Source organism: Lolium perenne, chromosome 6, assembly GCF_019359855.2.
Source record: "Lolium perenne isolate Kyuss_39 chromosome 6, Kyuss_2.0, whole genome shotgun sequence".
Lineage (NCBI taxonomy): Eukaryota > Viridiplantae > Streptophyta > Magnoliopsida > Poales > Poaceae > Lolium > Lolium perenne.
In genome coordinates, this window is record NC_067249.2 from 131,350,219 (window position 1) to 131,366,931 (window position 16,713).

A 16,713-nucleotide genomic window follows, 5' to 3' on the forward strand; every position below is an offset into this window, starting at 1 on the left:
ATCCCCGAAACCTCTAGCTTTCCAGAAGAGAAACCGTCGCGCGCCCAGTCTTCACCGGGGGCGCGCGTTGTTCCTTTGGAATTCCGGCCGTCCGGCGAGACGTTGAGCAGCAGCCGACGATCTCCAAATCTTGGCCTTCACAAGAGCGTCGACTGTCCTGCCAGAAAGTTGATCCAGAGAGGCACAGCCAAGGCTGCGTGGCGAGCCTAAGGCAGCGCCGATGCGACGACTCGAGGGCGAGGCGGCACCTCCGGCAATCGGTGAGCCGGTGTCTCGAGCTGCTCTAGCCAGCGATACTGGTTATGCGGTTGTGCTGCGGCTTACATCGCAGGCTTCGGATGGCAATCTGCGATCTATGATACCTCCGTCCCCGATGGAAATCTCCAGAGCTTCCACGGCAAGCGAATTCGAGCGAGGTCGTGCGATCGATTTGTGGGAACCACACGCGGAGGAGAGAGGCTTCTGCCGCACGATCCTCCGACATGTTGCCTGCGCTCACCTCCGCCCAGCTGACGGAAGGCAGTCATCGCGGCGGTACACGGGCGTAGGCGGCGGCGTGGACCTCATGGGTATCTGGGAGACTGGTACATCCGGTACTGGAGTACTACTCAACGGACGCCATCTTCCGGCCCATCGTCGCCGAACTCGGCGCGCTGCAGCTTCTGCCGAGGATCATCGTCGACATGGACCCACCCGTTGAGAACGAGCCGAGCGCGGTCTCGGGGAACTACCAGAGGGATTCAGCTATCATCCTTGAGAGTTTCCGTCGATGTTTTATTGTCGAGAGTTTCCATCGATGTTGTTGTCTCGCTGAGAGTTTCCGCCCATGGCCCAGAGTTTCCACATATGTCGTCTCGCCGAGGGTAGTCTAGGCTTGAGACCTTATTATGGATCCTCATCTCTTGATCGTGATTTGACACGGGCTTATTAGGGACTACCAATGACATATATATAACTTTGAAGCAGGCCGACCTGGCTATCTAGGGTATTTTGATCCGCAATAGACTTTGTTTGACGTACGTCACGTAGCTATGCTTTTTTTAATCCGGATCAGAGTTCGTTGGATGGTCGCTGTGCTCTGGCAGGGAAGCTCCAACGACCGAAAAAGAGGCTAACCGGACGGACGAAAGCGCACTGGTGCCGGACGATGGCGCACTCGTGACGGACCAAACCACGGAAACACTATTTTCTTTATTATTATTAGGTATAGATATCTACACTACTTAAAAAGGACGAATATGTTCCTTATTCTGCCCCATCCAACACTACGACCAATACGTTCGTCGTCTTTTGTACGTCGGTCAGGCTTTTTACTATTTTACCCTCCCACCAATTAACATACTACTACACATTGCCATCGAACCGGTATGCTATGTTTGTCCCACTACCCACGAAACCCCCCTCCTCCCGTCCACACCGGCTCCCCCAGATCCACATCGTCGGGCTGCACCTGCGGCCTCCTCCGTCCACCGCCTCACTGAGGGCCAGCGGCTAGCATGGAAAACCGCCGTCGAGGTGCTTCCCCTCATCTCTATCTTCCCTTTCCGTCTGCCCTCCTTGGCCGGCAGTGGCCATGGACATGGGTCTCATCGCAAAGCTTGAGACCGGATCCGCCCATGATGCTTCATCTGTCGCCGCCTCCAGGGCAAACCCTGACCCTCCCACCCCTATGTCCACGTCCACCAGATCCGCCCCGGGGAGAGAGACGGGAAGTGTGAAGGGCAAACCGCGATTGGAAGGGCCATCTCCTCTCCCCCGCACCTCCCCCCGTACGGGTCACCATGGAGCTGGGCAACGCAATAAGTCGACATGTCTGCCTCCATAGCGCCGCCCAGACTATCGGTTCCCCTGGATGACCGCCTCCTCCCCGAGCATCTGCAGCTGCCTGCTGGTCTTCTCCATGGGATGCAACACCGGCTTGGGAAAAGGAGCTCTATGAACAGGTCAAGGTGATTATTCTATGTTAATCATACTTGTCAATTTAACACATGAGTGCATTCTCAAAATTGGTGTGTTGTTACTTCAGAAGGCGGGCCTCTCTAATTTTGCCTGCCATCAGATCTCATGCTGTCTACCTGAAGTATCCGGCTTGACTAATTTGATTAAGGTAATATGATTCTCAATTATATGATGCTCTATTTTGTGTAATACTGCAATCCAATCCCGCTTGGTGGGGTTGGCTGGAGCTGACAAGATTTGCTTGTGCTTACAATTTACTGCCATTTGAGGGTTGTGAGATGAATGTGGAGGCCACTGGTCGCTGGAGAACTGCATGTTACCGAACAGCCATAGTTCCATAGTCTCTAGGTTAATCCAATTAATATATGCTTTTGAAAAGTGCGGGATTGTAGCTCTCTCGCATCCGTACATCTACAGCGAGATATCATTATTGTTGTTCGTGAAAAATTAAGCTACCTGTATCATCGTACTTTGTTCAACAGGTTGATGCACGCCGGCTCTCTGTGCCACCGCGACGTGTCCACCGTCCACATCGACGACTATGACTGTCAGCGCCTCTTTGCCTGCTGATGATGCTGCCACATGCTCAACTTTCCGGCATTCCAGGTGAGGCTCGCTTGCAGTGTTTCCTTTTGTAGACCAAGGTTTGCTTTGGTTGATGTTAGTTGGAGTTGAGAGAATCTGTTCGTGCTTATAATTTTTTTGCCTGGCTGTTACGGGCTTCTGGCGGTTTGAGTCTGTTAGCCGGCGAATGGTAAGGTTTCAGCTGGAGCGCTTGGCAATTGGATCATTCCAACACCACCATTATGAATTTATCTGGAGCAGTGGTGCTTCATCGTTCAATAGTTCAAACTATTATGTAGACACTCATGTTTATACACTGGCAAATACGAGTAAAATATTACAATTTATCTGGAGCAGTGGTGCTTCATCGTTCAATAGTTCAAGCTATTATGAATAATCCTCTTTTACAATTTTCTTTCAGTTTTACCAATAATTTATATAACAACACTGGCAAATAGGAGTAAAATATTTTGTATCTGGTAGGCCAAACAAAAAAAGATAGGATTATTCATGTTCAAAGCCAATTTCAGTGACCAACTGCCATGTAATCCTCAAGTGACATTGTGACATTAACTTTTTTTTTCTTTCAATCTCCAATACTAGAAAGTTCTGGGTGCTACTTCATTCGAATTTTGCCTTATGGATTAAACTGAAATGCAATCAAAGGGGCACATATATATTTGCTCTGATGACCTTCAATTTCATCAAATTTGCTAAAAAAAAAATTGTTTAGATTTGTGATTTGTTATAGCTTAAGTAATATGCAACTTGCCGGAAGACAGTGTAAATAAAGGTTGGAAAAGTTAGTTCCGCAGTAATGTACTTTCTTGGGTTTCCTGTGTATTGTTTTTACCAAAATAACTCGGTGAGTTCACAGAAGTTCCTCTCTTTGTGTTCTCGGAGTGATTATGGTTTTCTCTACAAGCTATACTATAGAGATAGTGTGCGGTGAATTTTTCTCTGCTGAAAAGGAGAAGCTGAAAACTGTGAAGGCAAAGATATGTGCTCCAGTTTTCTTTGCTGAAAAGGACAAGCTATACTATAGAGATAGTCAAAACGAGCTGGGCTTTCTAATCTTGAGGCAGAGTATCCGGAAGTATGTGCTCCATTTTCTTTTCATTTATGTTCTATCAGTTTGAAGAGTTCTTGTAAGCTGGAGGTCCCCAGCAAGAAAAGCGATGATGTAAAACACTATGCTTTGTGGTACAGTGTCAATATTTCACTCTAAGAATTCCACTGCTATAAAAAGAGAAATCATCTAATAAATTATTGTCTTATGATAGTGGATATAATGCCTGCAAGTTGGACTAAATCAAATTAAATGTAGGATCAGTATGAAGCCGTACCCGGAAGGCGGCTACTACTCTGAGACCTTCTGCGCCTCCTGCCTTAGTGTATGTGCAGATGCCCGATATCTTACGTTTTCAGTGCTCGCTTTTCCTATCTCGAGCTTCTGAAGTTGACTTTTTCCGACCACTCTCTTGTTGGATAGGAACTACCTGCTCGTGCTCTTTCTTTCAGAATGATGATATGTACAATATACACAAACTGATAGAGTAGCCTATTATGGACAGTGGGAATTCAGAATGATAGTATAATGTGCCGTATAATGTATAATCTGCGGTGCGATGCGCCTGATTGGACCGAATTCTATCGAGGTTGTGTCAAGTTAGCGTGTACGTGCCCAACATTGTCTATGCATCAGGAAGTGTGCAGAAACCAGGGGTGGGATTGGGGCCTGGGCCAGACATAATTCGTATGTTTTGCTTATTTCATATACTATTGCTAAGTTTATACTACTGTTACATCCATCTAGCACTGAATCTTGTATAATGTGTCATGTGTGCTATGCCACTAACTGGTTTTATGTTTGGAAGATTGCATTATTGTACTTCCTGTGCTTCCTCTCGAACATTATATTTACCATGCTTCCAGGAAATTAAAATGGTCGACTTTTCGAAGCCAGTGGGATGGATTCACATATCATTATCTGGCACTGATACCCGGTATGCATTTTGTACCTTAACCATATATTAGTCCTTCGACGCCTTTTCCTTCATCTGGCATTGAAAATTTGGAAGGTAGCTCACATTACGCTATACTATGCATTTATGTTTTGGAATTTCCAAAATAGTTATAGACTTATAGTCCAGTTTGACATTCCATGTTTGTATACTAAAATTTTCAGCGCACTTCCTGTGTGCTCCACGGCCTGCATAATTTCATGGTTGACCATGTTACTAAAGATGTAATTGCTAGCACGTGAATCTTCCTTGGACTTTGAGAAACTAATATATACTCTATCAAAGTTTCATGTATATCTGATGCTGGAGGTCACTCATTTAACTCTAAAAATTCATAAGGATTTACGCATGCTTTATCTTTTAGTTCATGGTTGGAGTTATTATGGTAGAGTGATTTGACAGAAAATGCATCACACCCTTAGTGTAAATGGGATCAGATCAGCTACCTCTTGTTTACATTTTAGAAGTTTGATGGGGTACATTTAGTCTGAGAAATATTTCACCACTTTTTTTTATTTTACGGGTTAATAAGGTCTAATTACTTAATAGATTGTGTGGTATTGGTCGAAAGTATAAATGGTTTTCACGGTATCAAGTGAGTGTCCAGTTTCTGGCCATTTTAAGAACAACCGTGGATACATACATCTATTGTGACTCGGATGATCTGTATCCATGAAGCAATATGGGTGCTGGAAGGCTGATTGAGCTCTAGATTCATAGCAGCTGCTGTTCTACCCTTTTATGGATTACCCATGACTGTTAGATCACATAATTACACTTTTTTGGTCAACACTTCAGTGAGGTCACTAGAACTATGATATCATTTAGACCTACGAACCATGAACAGTTAAGTTTGTCAATATATAGCTGATTTTTCGCCATCAGCCTAATGCATCTGCCTTTTGGAGTACAAACTTGAAATATGGTCTGTATCCAGGAAGCAATACGGGTGCTGGAATGCTGAGTGAGCTCTAGATTCATAGCAGCTACTGTTCTACCCATTTTATGGATTACCAATGACTATTAGATCACAGAATTACACCTCTTTGGTCAACACTTCAATGAGGTCACTAGAACTATGATATCAACATTTAGACCTACGAACCATGCACTGTTAAGTTTGTGAATATATAGCTTAAGCATAATTATGCATGTTTGTAGTCATGTGTTGTGATTGCATCATATATAATTTTTCCAAACTTAGCGACTTATTGTCTGTTTTTTCATGTGCGGAGATTATCATATTCGAGCAACCCAGCATGAATAGGTTTGTTATTTCAAATTCTTGTCACCTTTTAAGAAGCTATCCATGGTATTTCACCATTTTCTTAAATTTCGTATTTTTTTAGTGTCAGGCAGCACTTGCACAAGGGCTTGACAAGGCCAAGCTGAGTGTTAAACAAGACCAGCGCCATGTGACAATCCACACCGGTGAGGAACGTGGGGACGAGTGGGTGCGCATGCACAGCCTGCCCTCCCATTCATTTTGTTAGCATGTCTTCACATCGACATCGGATTCAGTTCATGCGAAGAGGGCACAAGATGCTACAAGCTTCGATGCTGAGAATTTCCATGACTGCGTGTTGTATTTGCAGGAGTGGCTACTTGATGTGTATGTGTGAGTGATTTAGTATGGTGTGGAGAAAACGAGATGGAAATGTTTAATGATTGTGGCCATGAGTGTGCTTTTTGCTGACTAGGGATATTCTTTGGAGAGGAGACTCGTCAGCTCCTCTATTGTTGATATGTAAGTATTCCTTTTTTTTTGCAGATACTCATCTGTCTTATGGTTGCCTGATTAGTTAGCTTTTCTCCTTTCAATGTTGGTACGATGAAGACATGCAAAATATGGGCAAAATTTTGTGCGGGTGGCCATATCGTCTGCCTCCTTTTCAGATAGTTGCATCGCCTAAATTACTTATTCAAATCTACATCGGTCTGGATGTCTTCTAAAATGTACTACTCCATTTGATAGTAAAAACTTCTGTAGATTTCAGATTGAATGACTCTTACATTGCTTGCTCTAGGAAGTAGTAGATGTGATTTATGTGAATTCTACTTAAGTTCTTGACACACCATTGCGTCCGTAGCTGATGGGTATTTAGGATGACTCTGAACTTTGTTTGTGAAACCTTCTGCAAATTGTTGTCAAGATCTGGATCCTTGGTTTTTCTGCAAGTCCTTCAAGATGAGCTGACTGAATCTTTACTTTAGTCGCTTGTTCAAAGCAACTAATGTAATTATTTTGCAGGCCTCCCTCGGAAACTATGAGCAGAACTGCAGAAGCCCAAGCAGGAGTAGAGCTTGTCCATTTTGTATGAAAAAATTAACTAAAATGCTTTGATATGATTTAGAGAGTACTATTTCTTGAGCCTGGTTTTCAAAAATATGAATGGTAGACTCATAATTTTTGGGTACATCTTCTCTGGTTGATAAGGGTAAAAAGGAAAGGAACGGATATGACACGTTTTGTTGGTTCTCAAAGTGTTAGTACGAGGGATAAAAATGCCACTATATAGTATGTGCATTAGTTCTTGCAGGGTTAATAAGAATGATAAGAAATCCTTGTATATGGTATGAGGTGTTCAAAGCAACTAATGTAATTATTGTGCAGGCCTCTCTCGGAAACCATGCTTGTGCCAGAAAAATTGGAACCATCTATCTCCATATTTTGTTTTCCCGATGCAATGCACGGGCAATTGTCCTAGTAACATAAATGGGCGAAAGGTGATTGGAGGAGGATAAATTTGATTAAGGCGTCGTTGACACGAATGCAACTCAATTCTATACAACCCTTGTCTCGTGATCAAGGAATAACACTAGGATGGAAGAGATAAGAGAATTGTCCTACGAGACTTGGGTTCAATATATTCTTCAGAGATTCCTCTCGCCAATGAAGTCGTTGCCTCCTTGTAGGGGTTGTGGCAGTTGGTTGCGAGTGTACCCATGGCATGATGGGCTCCCCTTGCCAGAGCGTGTGCCACTCGGATCTTCTGCCGTCTATCTGTGCGCTTCATCTCCTCAAGAACTCAGTGCAGGTACTGGGTCCACTTGCGAGGATTTGTGTGGATCATTACATGGATTCAAGCGCTCGGTTTGACCTTTTTTATTGTAGGGACCACATGGCCCGCAATTTAATTTAAGAAATTGGAGGCAATTGTACACCTGGGGAAAGAAAAGGTGCTAAAGTCACAACAACTAAACCCTCCAGGCTCAACCACACAAACTAAAACAAAACCATCTAAATTGAGCACTAAACCTCTAGGACCATCTCTATAAACAAACATCTTTGAACATATTAAAACCAACTGATTGGCAGGAAAGTCTCTAGACATAAAGAATCCAGATTTTCTTGGATGGTGCGAGTCAACCATCACATATCCTTTTTATCGTAGGCGCCCACCCATGTCTTATGAAGAACATCTCGCTCGCAATGCTCCGAATCCGTTCAGACACCCGTGGCACGAGCTTTTGAACCTTTTCTTTCTGAAGATATTTCAATCATCCATTAGTCGACACATAGAAAAAATCACTTCACCAGGATTGTTAGGGAATTTCCGTTGAAAATAAAATGCATTTCTTGTCATCCGTAAATTCCACAGCAAAGCTGATGTACAACATAACTACGGTTCTATCATGGCCTGTGAACTTCTGAAGCCAATTTTGGCATAAATCATAGAAGTTCTCAGGTTTTGTCCCTATACCCAACGCACAACTAGCCACACTCCAGTTATATTTAGCCATGGGACACTCAAAGAAAAGGTGGTTCATATCTTCCCTTCCCCCATAGAATTCACACAAGACACTACCTTTCCAACCTTTCTTGGCCAAGTTAATCTTAGTCAAGATTATATTCTTCACTATCAACTAGATAAAGGATTTGATCTTGAGAGTGATTTTCATCCTCCAGTTCATCTTATAGGGGAATATAACTCGCCTAGTCATCAAATAGGTATACGATTTAACAGAGAAAACTCCCGACTTAGTTAAGTTCCAGCTCACCCTATCAGGCTCATGTGACAAGGTAGTGTTACCACATGTCTAGTAGTTTGTTCCACATCTCCAAAGATTCCCCCCTTCTAAATCTAATGCACTTAAAATCTTCTGTAAACACTCTAGCTACCGAAACACCTTGTGAAAAAGTCAAGTTATAAAGCATCGGGAAGAGTACACACATCGGTTTCTCTCCGACCCATACATCTTTCCAGAATCTAGTTTTACATTCCTCCCCTAACAATCTTTTACAACAACTATAAAAACATCTTTCACCCCATCAAACCTGACAAAAAATGGGAGCATCCAACATAATTTCTATCTTGCGTAATAATACCATTCTTAAAGTATTTAAACTTTAAAATTTTCTGCCAATCCCCTTCCTCATTCTCTAGTCTCCACAACCATTTGCAAAGTAAGCTAATGTTTTTTTACTTCGAGATTTGTGAGTCCCAACCCACCTTGATCCCTCGGCTGACATACATTAGGCCATTTCACAAGGTGATACTTGCGGACCCCTTCCCTTTCTTGCCATAAAACCCGAGCTCTAAAGGAATGAAAATGTTTAAGGACCCCTTTCGGAACTCTAAGAAAAGACATCATGAAACCAGGCACATTACTAAGACAAATTTCTGTAAGAATAGTTCTCCCTCCAAAAGAAAGTAACCCCCTTGCCAGCAGGGACATTTCTTTTGTACTTTTTTCCTCTGATGGCCTCCAATCAATTTTACTTAGTCTCTTATAATATACATGCATCCCTAGATATCTAAATGGCACCTCTCAACCTTTTCAAGTGAATATATTGGCATATTCCTCTTGCTTTTCTATAGTTGAACCAGTAAACCTCACTTTTAGAAAAGTTAATCTTCAGCCCAATTAAGTGTTCAAAAGTACATAAAATAATTTTTAGATTTCTAGCATACTCAAGCTTATCCTCGAACACGAATATTGTGTCGTTAACATACTATAACAAAGATAAGCCACCATCATACATCTCTGGTATCAAATCTTTAATATAACTTTGTTCTTGGGCCATTGAAACCAAGGTTGCCAGAACATCCACAACCCCATTGAAAAGGATTGGGAAAATGGGATCTCCCTGGCGCAACCCTTTCCTAGTAACAAAATAAGGACCTACTTTATCGTTAACCATAATATTAACCTTACCATTTTCTACAACTTTTCTTGAAACAAAGCAAAGATATATCCAACACAAACTCCAATATTTTTGGTAAAATTCGATAGGAAAACCATCAGGACCAGATGCTTTATTAGTTTTCATCGAGAAAATTGCATCTTTGATCTCTTGCAGAGTAAATCTATCATCGAGTTTTTATTTCGATTCATCCGACAAGGCCGAGTCTAGGTTCCATGTCAAAGAAACATGAAGTAGCTTAACATATCCAAACAAACTCTCGTAAAAGTTTGTAGCATATCTTAAAAGGTTCTCATGGCCTTCTATAACACCCTCATCTTGATTAAAGCGAAAGATTTTTTTCTTCTATTTCTACCATTAGCTTTAGCCATAAAGTACTTTGTGTTCATATCTCCTTCTCTAATGTCAATCTCTCTAGCTCTCTATCTCCATTTAATTTCTTCCTCCGTAAGTAAAAAAATCTAATTGGTTCTATAGGGAAATTATTAGTTCATAGTCAGAAGCCGACAACCCAGTTGTCTCACTATTAATATCAATAAAATTTAGCAAATCAGGCAATCTCTTCCTCTCTTTTCTATACATACTTTCAATATTTAAGTTCCACCCTTTTAGTACCCTTATAAGCTTCTTCTTCCTATTTTGTATAACGTCCATAAGATCTCTACCCTCATACACATCATTCCAAGCTTTTGTAACTACATCAACAAGGTCTGGACGATTGACCCAACACAACTCAAAACGAAATTGTTTAAAAACCACCGGTTCTTTAATACCCGAATCAATAACAAAAGCAACATGGTTAGAAACGCCTTTAGCCAGGGGTTTGATAGTAACTAAAGGATATTGCTAGTCCCATTCCGGGCTAACTAAAACTCTATCTAGTTTCTCAAAAAGAGGATCACGTTGGTTATTCGACCAAGTAAATTTTCTACCCGAAAACTCCAAATCAATTAAACCCCAATGCTCGATGATGGTATTAAAATAGTAAGACCATTTACTTAGCCTTTTAGGTTTATTCATGTCTAACATCTTCCTAATTAAATTAAAATCACCAGGTAAACAAAAAGGAAACGAGTTCTTACCAAGGATCTGGACCAGATCCACTAAGAAAGCACTTTTTCACTATATTTAGAAGCACCATAAACATTGACTAAGTTCCATTTCAACTTAGTCTCTTGATCTGTAAGAACCATATGTGAAAGGTATTTACTGGAGTTACAAGAAAAAAACATCAAACTTATAAACTCTATCTTCCCATCAGGAGCCCACCCGAAGCACCCATAGCAGGTTCCCATAACCAAATAAACTGATATCGACCACTAATATTCTTAAGCCATGCATCTGTAAAATCTTCTTTCTTGGTCTCTTGCACACAGATAAAATCTACTCTATACTCCAAGATGCTTTCCTTCAGGAAATCAATCTTTTCATATTCACATAGCCATCTACCATTCCATATAAGACCTATCATAAAATCAGAAAAGTATCTTACCCCTAACCTTAAGCTTCACACTAAAACTTCTAGGTGAAGTCCTTTTCTGACCGGCACAAAATATTGATGATAAGGTCATAATATCATCATTTAGCTCCTCATCTTCCTCTTCTATCCCTGAATCTGAATCAGAAAAAACTTCATTAACTGTCGTAGGGTGAAAGCTCTCTAGCTTTGCCTCTTTACTCTCATCCATATTATTACTTTTTCTTTTATTAGCCAAGAATAATTTACACCTAGCATGCTCCAATTCTTGAATCATATATATAGATTGTTCTATCTCTATATCATTACTACTCAAGCTAACACCAATAATTTTAGTAGTACCAGAATTAAAACTAGGACTATATTTAGAACAGTAGGAAATGGTTCCTTACCAGGTATAGTATTCGCCAAGGTATTCTTCCTCGCCATGTCTTCCATCTTCTCCATTGTATGAGTGTCTTCTTTGCTTTTATTTCTGACACTCCTCCTTCTGTTCTCTATCTCATCAGCTGATGCTTTCTCTTTGGCTCTTTGAATTCTTGCCTCCGCTTCACTCACATTCTTTTAGACTCCCAACTTCTCTTTCTTCCTTCCCACGGTCTCAGTATCCTCATCTCCGTCACCAAGCTGGACTACTTTGTTGTTCTACAGCTTCGCAACATCGACTTCCTCCATTGCATACAAGTTAGGGTCTGCATTTTCCTTATTGAATTTAGCTTCCTTTCTCTTCAACTCAGATTCCATCCCCATCTCTTCCTCAGCTTCACTCACAAACAGAGCACATACACTTGTTGTGTGGTCTCCTAGATAGTGCATTTGTTGCTTTGTTTGTTGCCCTTTTTTGTATAGTATCTTGTATTGCAATTCCATTAGCTTAAAGAATTCCTTATGTCGGGTGGGGTTGTTGAACTTGTCTTCATCAAAGTGAATTGGACTGCTCTTATTTGTGTGTATTGTGAATTTACTATGTTGCAAAAAGGTGTTCCACTTCTCAAAGGCCAAAATTATGGCCAGACACTCCTTTTCATATATGGGGAGTGGCAGGTTCTTGGCACCCAGTGATTTGCTAAGAATGCAAGGGGATTTCCCTATTGCATGAGAACAACCCCCACTCTCATGGCACAAATGTTTGTTTCTAGCACAAATTCTTTCTCAAAATTTGGAAGGGCTAGCACTAGAGCATTGACCAGAGCATGCTTGAGAGTTTGGAAGGCATCCTCTACTTATGGTGACCATATATATGGCACATTCTTTCACATCATTTTTTAGTAGCCTACAATGCCATGGTGTTTGATGAACTTTTTATAGTACCCTGCCAGCCCCAGGAAACCCCTTAGCTGCTTCACATTAACTGGTTGTGGCCATTATTGCATAGCCATAGTTTTGGATGGATCAGTTGACACCTCATTGGCCCTGATGATGTGCCCACAAGTACTCCAGTGATTGGTGTGCAAAATAGCACTTTCTTGATGAATAGCTTGTTTTGCTACAGTAGCTGGAATACTACCTGGTGATAGCTAGAGTGCAAAACCAGCTTTGTGAAGTATTTGTCACCAACCAGTTCATCCAATGATTCATCTACTGTTTGCACTAGATGACCTGTTGCGCTATCGCGCAAATGGCAGAATCAAGTCAGAATTTAAACTATAAGTTTTAGCTTATTTTAAGATTAAGAATTGGCCTGGAATTTAACTCCTTTTGTATCTTGCAGACACATCATTACATCAAGGTGTTGTAGTAAGATATGACAATTTGGTACGATTTCACACTATTTTTTCAGTTTTTATGTTTTTGTATAAGCTCCTCCACCAAATTATGATTATTATACCAAAAGAGGTAGTATTATAAAAGAAGCATAAAAAGATAATTGCTAATTCCAAGAAGTGTCAATTTTTACATTTAGAAGTGTCAATTTTGAAAACATATCAGGTACGGAGGGGTAGTTTGGTCAGATATCAACTAAATCTCAACATGCGCCTTGTATTTTGGTGAAAAGGGAAAAAATAATACGCCTTGTCCAAAGAAACGGAGGGAGTATTGGGTTATGTGTGCGCTTCCACATTTACGTTCTGGTCGTGCTTGGTGTACTAATATTATTGTTAGGAATAACACGGTGAAAGACACGTTGGTGGTTCTCTTGTATCCTGTTCCACTAATGAAAAATATTTGAAACAAAAAGTTGCAAACCTTATGAAAAATATTTATGCTGTAGCATATAACCAAACAAAATTACATACAATGGAAGTAGTTTTCAAAAGAAAATTAAGCGTAGTCTCTCAATTATCAAATAAGTGATATATTAATGATATAAACAATAAGTAGGATTCAAGGCGTCGCATTCCCTTTGAAAATGTAAGATCAATTCCCAAATTGCTCATTTGGGAAGTATCCATGCGGGTAAGTGCCTATTTGTATTCGTGCAGGTGAGTGACGGAATTAGGACGGGTGTGCCACTTGCGCATATACCAGGGTTGGTCCTGAAATGATTGGGATAATCGGCTCCTTGTTCACCTTTGTTTTGACAAGAGAATTCCAATTATTGTGTAATAGAGGTAATGAAATTAGTGGTGGTTATTAATTTTGGAGGCACAAACTATAACCAGCAAAGTAAATTGGAAAATATCCCTAACGCTACTTGGGATACTGGTCCAATTTTCATACCGGTTCCATATAAGAAATGTATTGAGATCAATAGACATAACTAAGCATCCCCTTGAAAAGATACTGTAATCTCCCCACAGAATGATGTAAAATTCTTCATCTTGCATGAGCTGACTCCTTCCGCTTGACAGACGATCAACCAGATTCAGAGGACGAACGCAGATAATAGAACACTCAAGAGAAGAAGCAACTTCATAACTCCCATGCTCTTGAAGCACATGCTTCAGGCAAGTTTAAATGGTTCAACCTTTCTTGCATATTTTTCGGCTAGTCCTGTACACATATGTAATATCAGCATGAAGCACCGGATGCTTACCACACTCATGGATTGAGGATGGAGACATGCTCCACCCTCTGAAGCATGTGGTATGGTAAAGGACCAAGCAACATCTTCACTATTTCACAAATGTTAATAAGCCAACCTTCTGAAAAATTATACTTTGCTACAAACAAGAATACATGAAAAGCTCATTTGCTTCATTTGCCATAACTGAGTCAAACAATCATGAACTTCTATACGACGCTCTTAATACATTTCCCGAAGATCAATTACTGAATGATTTGAAGATATGAAACCTCGTGTTGTTCCTCACCTCCTCCTCCGGCAGAGAACTCGCTGGCCACACCGCCTCCGGATCAGGCCTGACTGCTGCCATCATCCTTGATGATGAGCCCAAGGTAAACCGAGCACGGTGTTGCGCAAGGCAACCCTTTCATCTCCTGCTCAACCTTGACCCCTCCCGAAGTTACTCTTCTCCCACGGCGCTTGCCTCCACTGCACCAAGCACATCGCCACTGTACCTGGCCATGGAGCCGCGAGACGGCGAGCAGTGGTAGAGCTTGAAGCAGCAGTATCTTGGTGCTTGATTCTTCAGATGACATCGGCTCAGCGCATTCAGTGTCGCCTCCCTTTGCGGCAGGCCGCCAATCTCTTGGAAACATGAGCCAAAGCAAGCTCACCAAGGTACTCAGCTATGGTCACCTGCACCTCCGGCACGCCTGCATTTAGTTATTTATAGAAGAAGCTCCTACTTAATACATCAAATCAACTTAAATTACATATTCACTTTGAGCACTTAACAGATTCACGTTATTTTTAGATTTCCTCTTTGCAGTTACAAAGATGCATAGTATCATAAAGTTTGAGAAATAGCTAAACTAAGGTAGGTACTACATGGTGAATGAAAAAAGATGTTCCAAATTAGCTCAAGGCTACCAATCAGTGATTTCTCACACAATCTGTAACCTAATTCTGCCATTCACGATCTCCTACAATACGCAAGAGCCAGCAATCTACATGACATTAATTATGGAAAGCAAACACACACAAAATGATTTATCAATTACCTAGAAAGCAGGAACCATTAAAATCTACATTAATTTGTTTGCTTCTTTTACCGAATACGTTTGTAGGAAATATACATCTTCCTCGTAACTTATCGGGACTGGAGTCATTGATTTTTGTCTCTGGCTGCGCCACTTTGAGATATTTTTTAAAAAATGAACATGTCGTCATGTTTTTAAAAGTACATGCATATTTTTCAAGCTGATAGGTCAACCAAACAAAAAGATTCTATATTTTAAGAAACACAACAATGGACATTCAATAGGTGTAACCGCTTTAGCATTAGTAATATTTGGTCAATATCCCTAATTATGGGAACTAAACCTGTAGATATCAGAAGACAATGATGTACTCGGATCTCAGTTTTGACCAAAAACAATATCATCTCTAATTAGTAATTGGCAAAATATTAAGTATGAGCATTTGAGAAGAAAATGACCATAACAAAAAGGATTCAAGAATGAACAAAGCATGTAAATTGCCATGTTCCAAATCTTGCATGCAACTGCAGTTGGGAAGTGCCAGTGTTTTTCGGCCATGGAACAAGCAGTGATGCATAATTTTGTTTGCAGCTCCCTGTAGATCGGCAAGGCAAATTGCAGTGTTTTAAAAGAACCGCTACTTTTGGTTTAGCAAACAGATCCCAAAACCCAAGATCACAAAATTGTTGCTATCCTGGTTAGCATACATATTTGTTTGCCTCACCACAGAGCAACTAAGCAGGGACATGGAGCACCCCTCACAGCAAAAGGAAACTCACACAGAACTTGCAAACTAAAATCATTGGATTGTATATCATAAAATCTGAACAGTTAGTATATGACATCTAATAAATGTAAAGTTGTTTCCTGAGCTAGCGCTATCGCGCAATTGGCAGAATCAAGCCAGAATTTAAACCATAAGTTTTAGCTTATTTTAGTACTCCCTCCGTGTACCAAAATCCGGGTCAATTAAAATGGACGGAGGGAGTATTAAGAATTTCTCGAAATTTATCTGCTTTAGTATCTTGTAGAAACACCATTCCATCGAGATCGAGGGTGTTGTAGTAAGATATGATAATTTAGTATGATTTCACACTATTTTTCAGCTTGACGGTCCAATCTCTTTCTCTTAAATCTATTTCAAAAAAAGTTCCATCGTTGGTTTTGAGGTCTTTCGTAGTTTTGAGGTCTTTCACTTATACGAAAGACCTCAAAACCAACAATGGAACTTCCATCCATTTGTCTCCTTTTCTTGAGACATAAAAGGCAATGCAACTTGTTGTCGGCCAAGATATCGATCATATGACTGCTAAATACCATGTCACATAACAACTTTATGTTTTTACAGGGAGTATATGAGACTAACAAAAGCAGAATCGAGCTAATATTGTAGCCATTAATTTTATCCATGTTGGTGTCTCTGATTGAGATCCATTGGCTTTAAACCAAGATGAATTAAACGTAGAATGTGAGCATGGCAGGTCCCTATTTTTGATAGCCAGAGCTGGACCTAGTGCAAAAAAGTATATTTCATTTTTGATAGCCGGAGCTGG

At 40.8% G+C, this 16,713-nt stretch overlaps 1 protein-coding gene across 18 annotated transcripts; it reads left to right on the forward strand.

Moving 5' to 3' along the window:
- The first annotated feature begins 1,375 nt into the window (after window positions 1–1,375).
- Window positions 1,376–6,334, forward strand: LOC127334531 (uncharacterized). 18 transcript variants are annotated; one of them, XR_011747255.1, is made up of 8 exons: window positions 1,376–1,949; window positions 2,027–2,107; window positions 2,442–3,619; window positions 3,851–3,917; window positions 4,459–4,529; window positions 5,783–5,814; window positions 5,897–5,978; window positions 6,143–6,334. XR_011747255.1 is itself a non-coding variant. In XM_071822677.1 (7 exons), the coding sequence occupies exons 3-6, from the start codon at window positions 3,432–3,434 to the stop codon at window positions 5,808–5,810; spliced, it is 354 nt and encodes a 117-aa protein (XP_071678778.1). In that variant the 5' UTR covers window positions 1,376–1,949; window positions 2,027–2,107; window positions 2,442–3,431; the 3' UTR covers window positions 5,811–5,814; window positions 5,897–6,334. The 18 variants fall into 18 exon arrangements, 11 of the variants coding, with proteins under 11 accessions (XP_071678778.1, XP_071678777.1, XP_071678775.1 ...); XM_071822677.1 differs by having other exon boundaries at window positions 5,897–6,334; XM_071822676.1 differs by lacking the exon at window positions 5,783–5,814.
- Window positions 6,335–16,713: the final 10,379 nt, after the last annotated feature.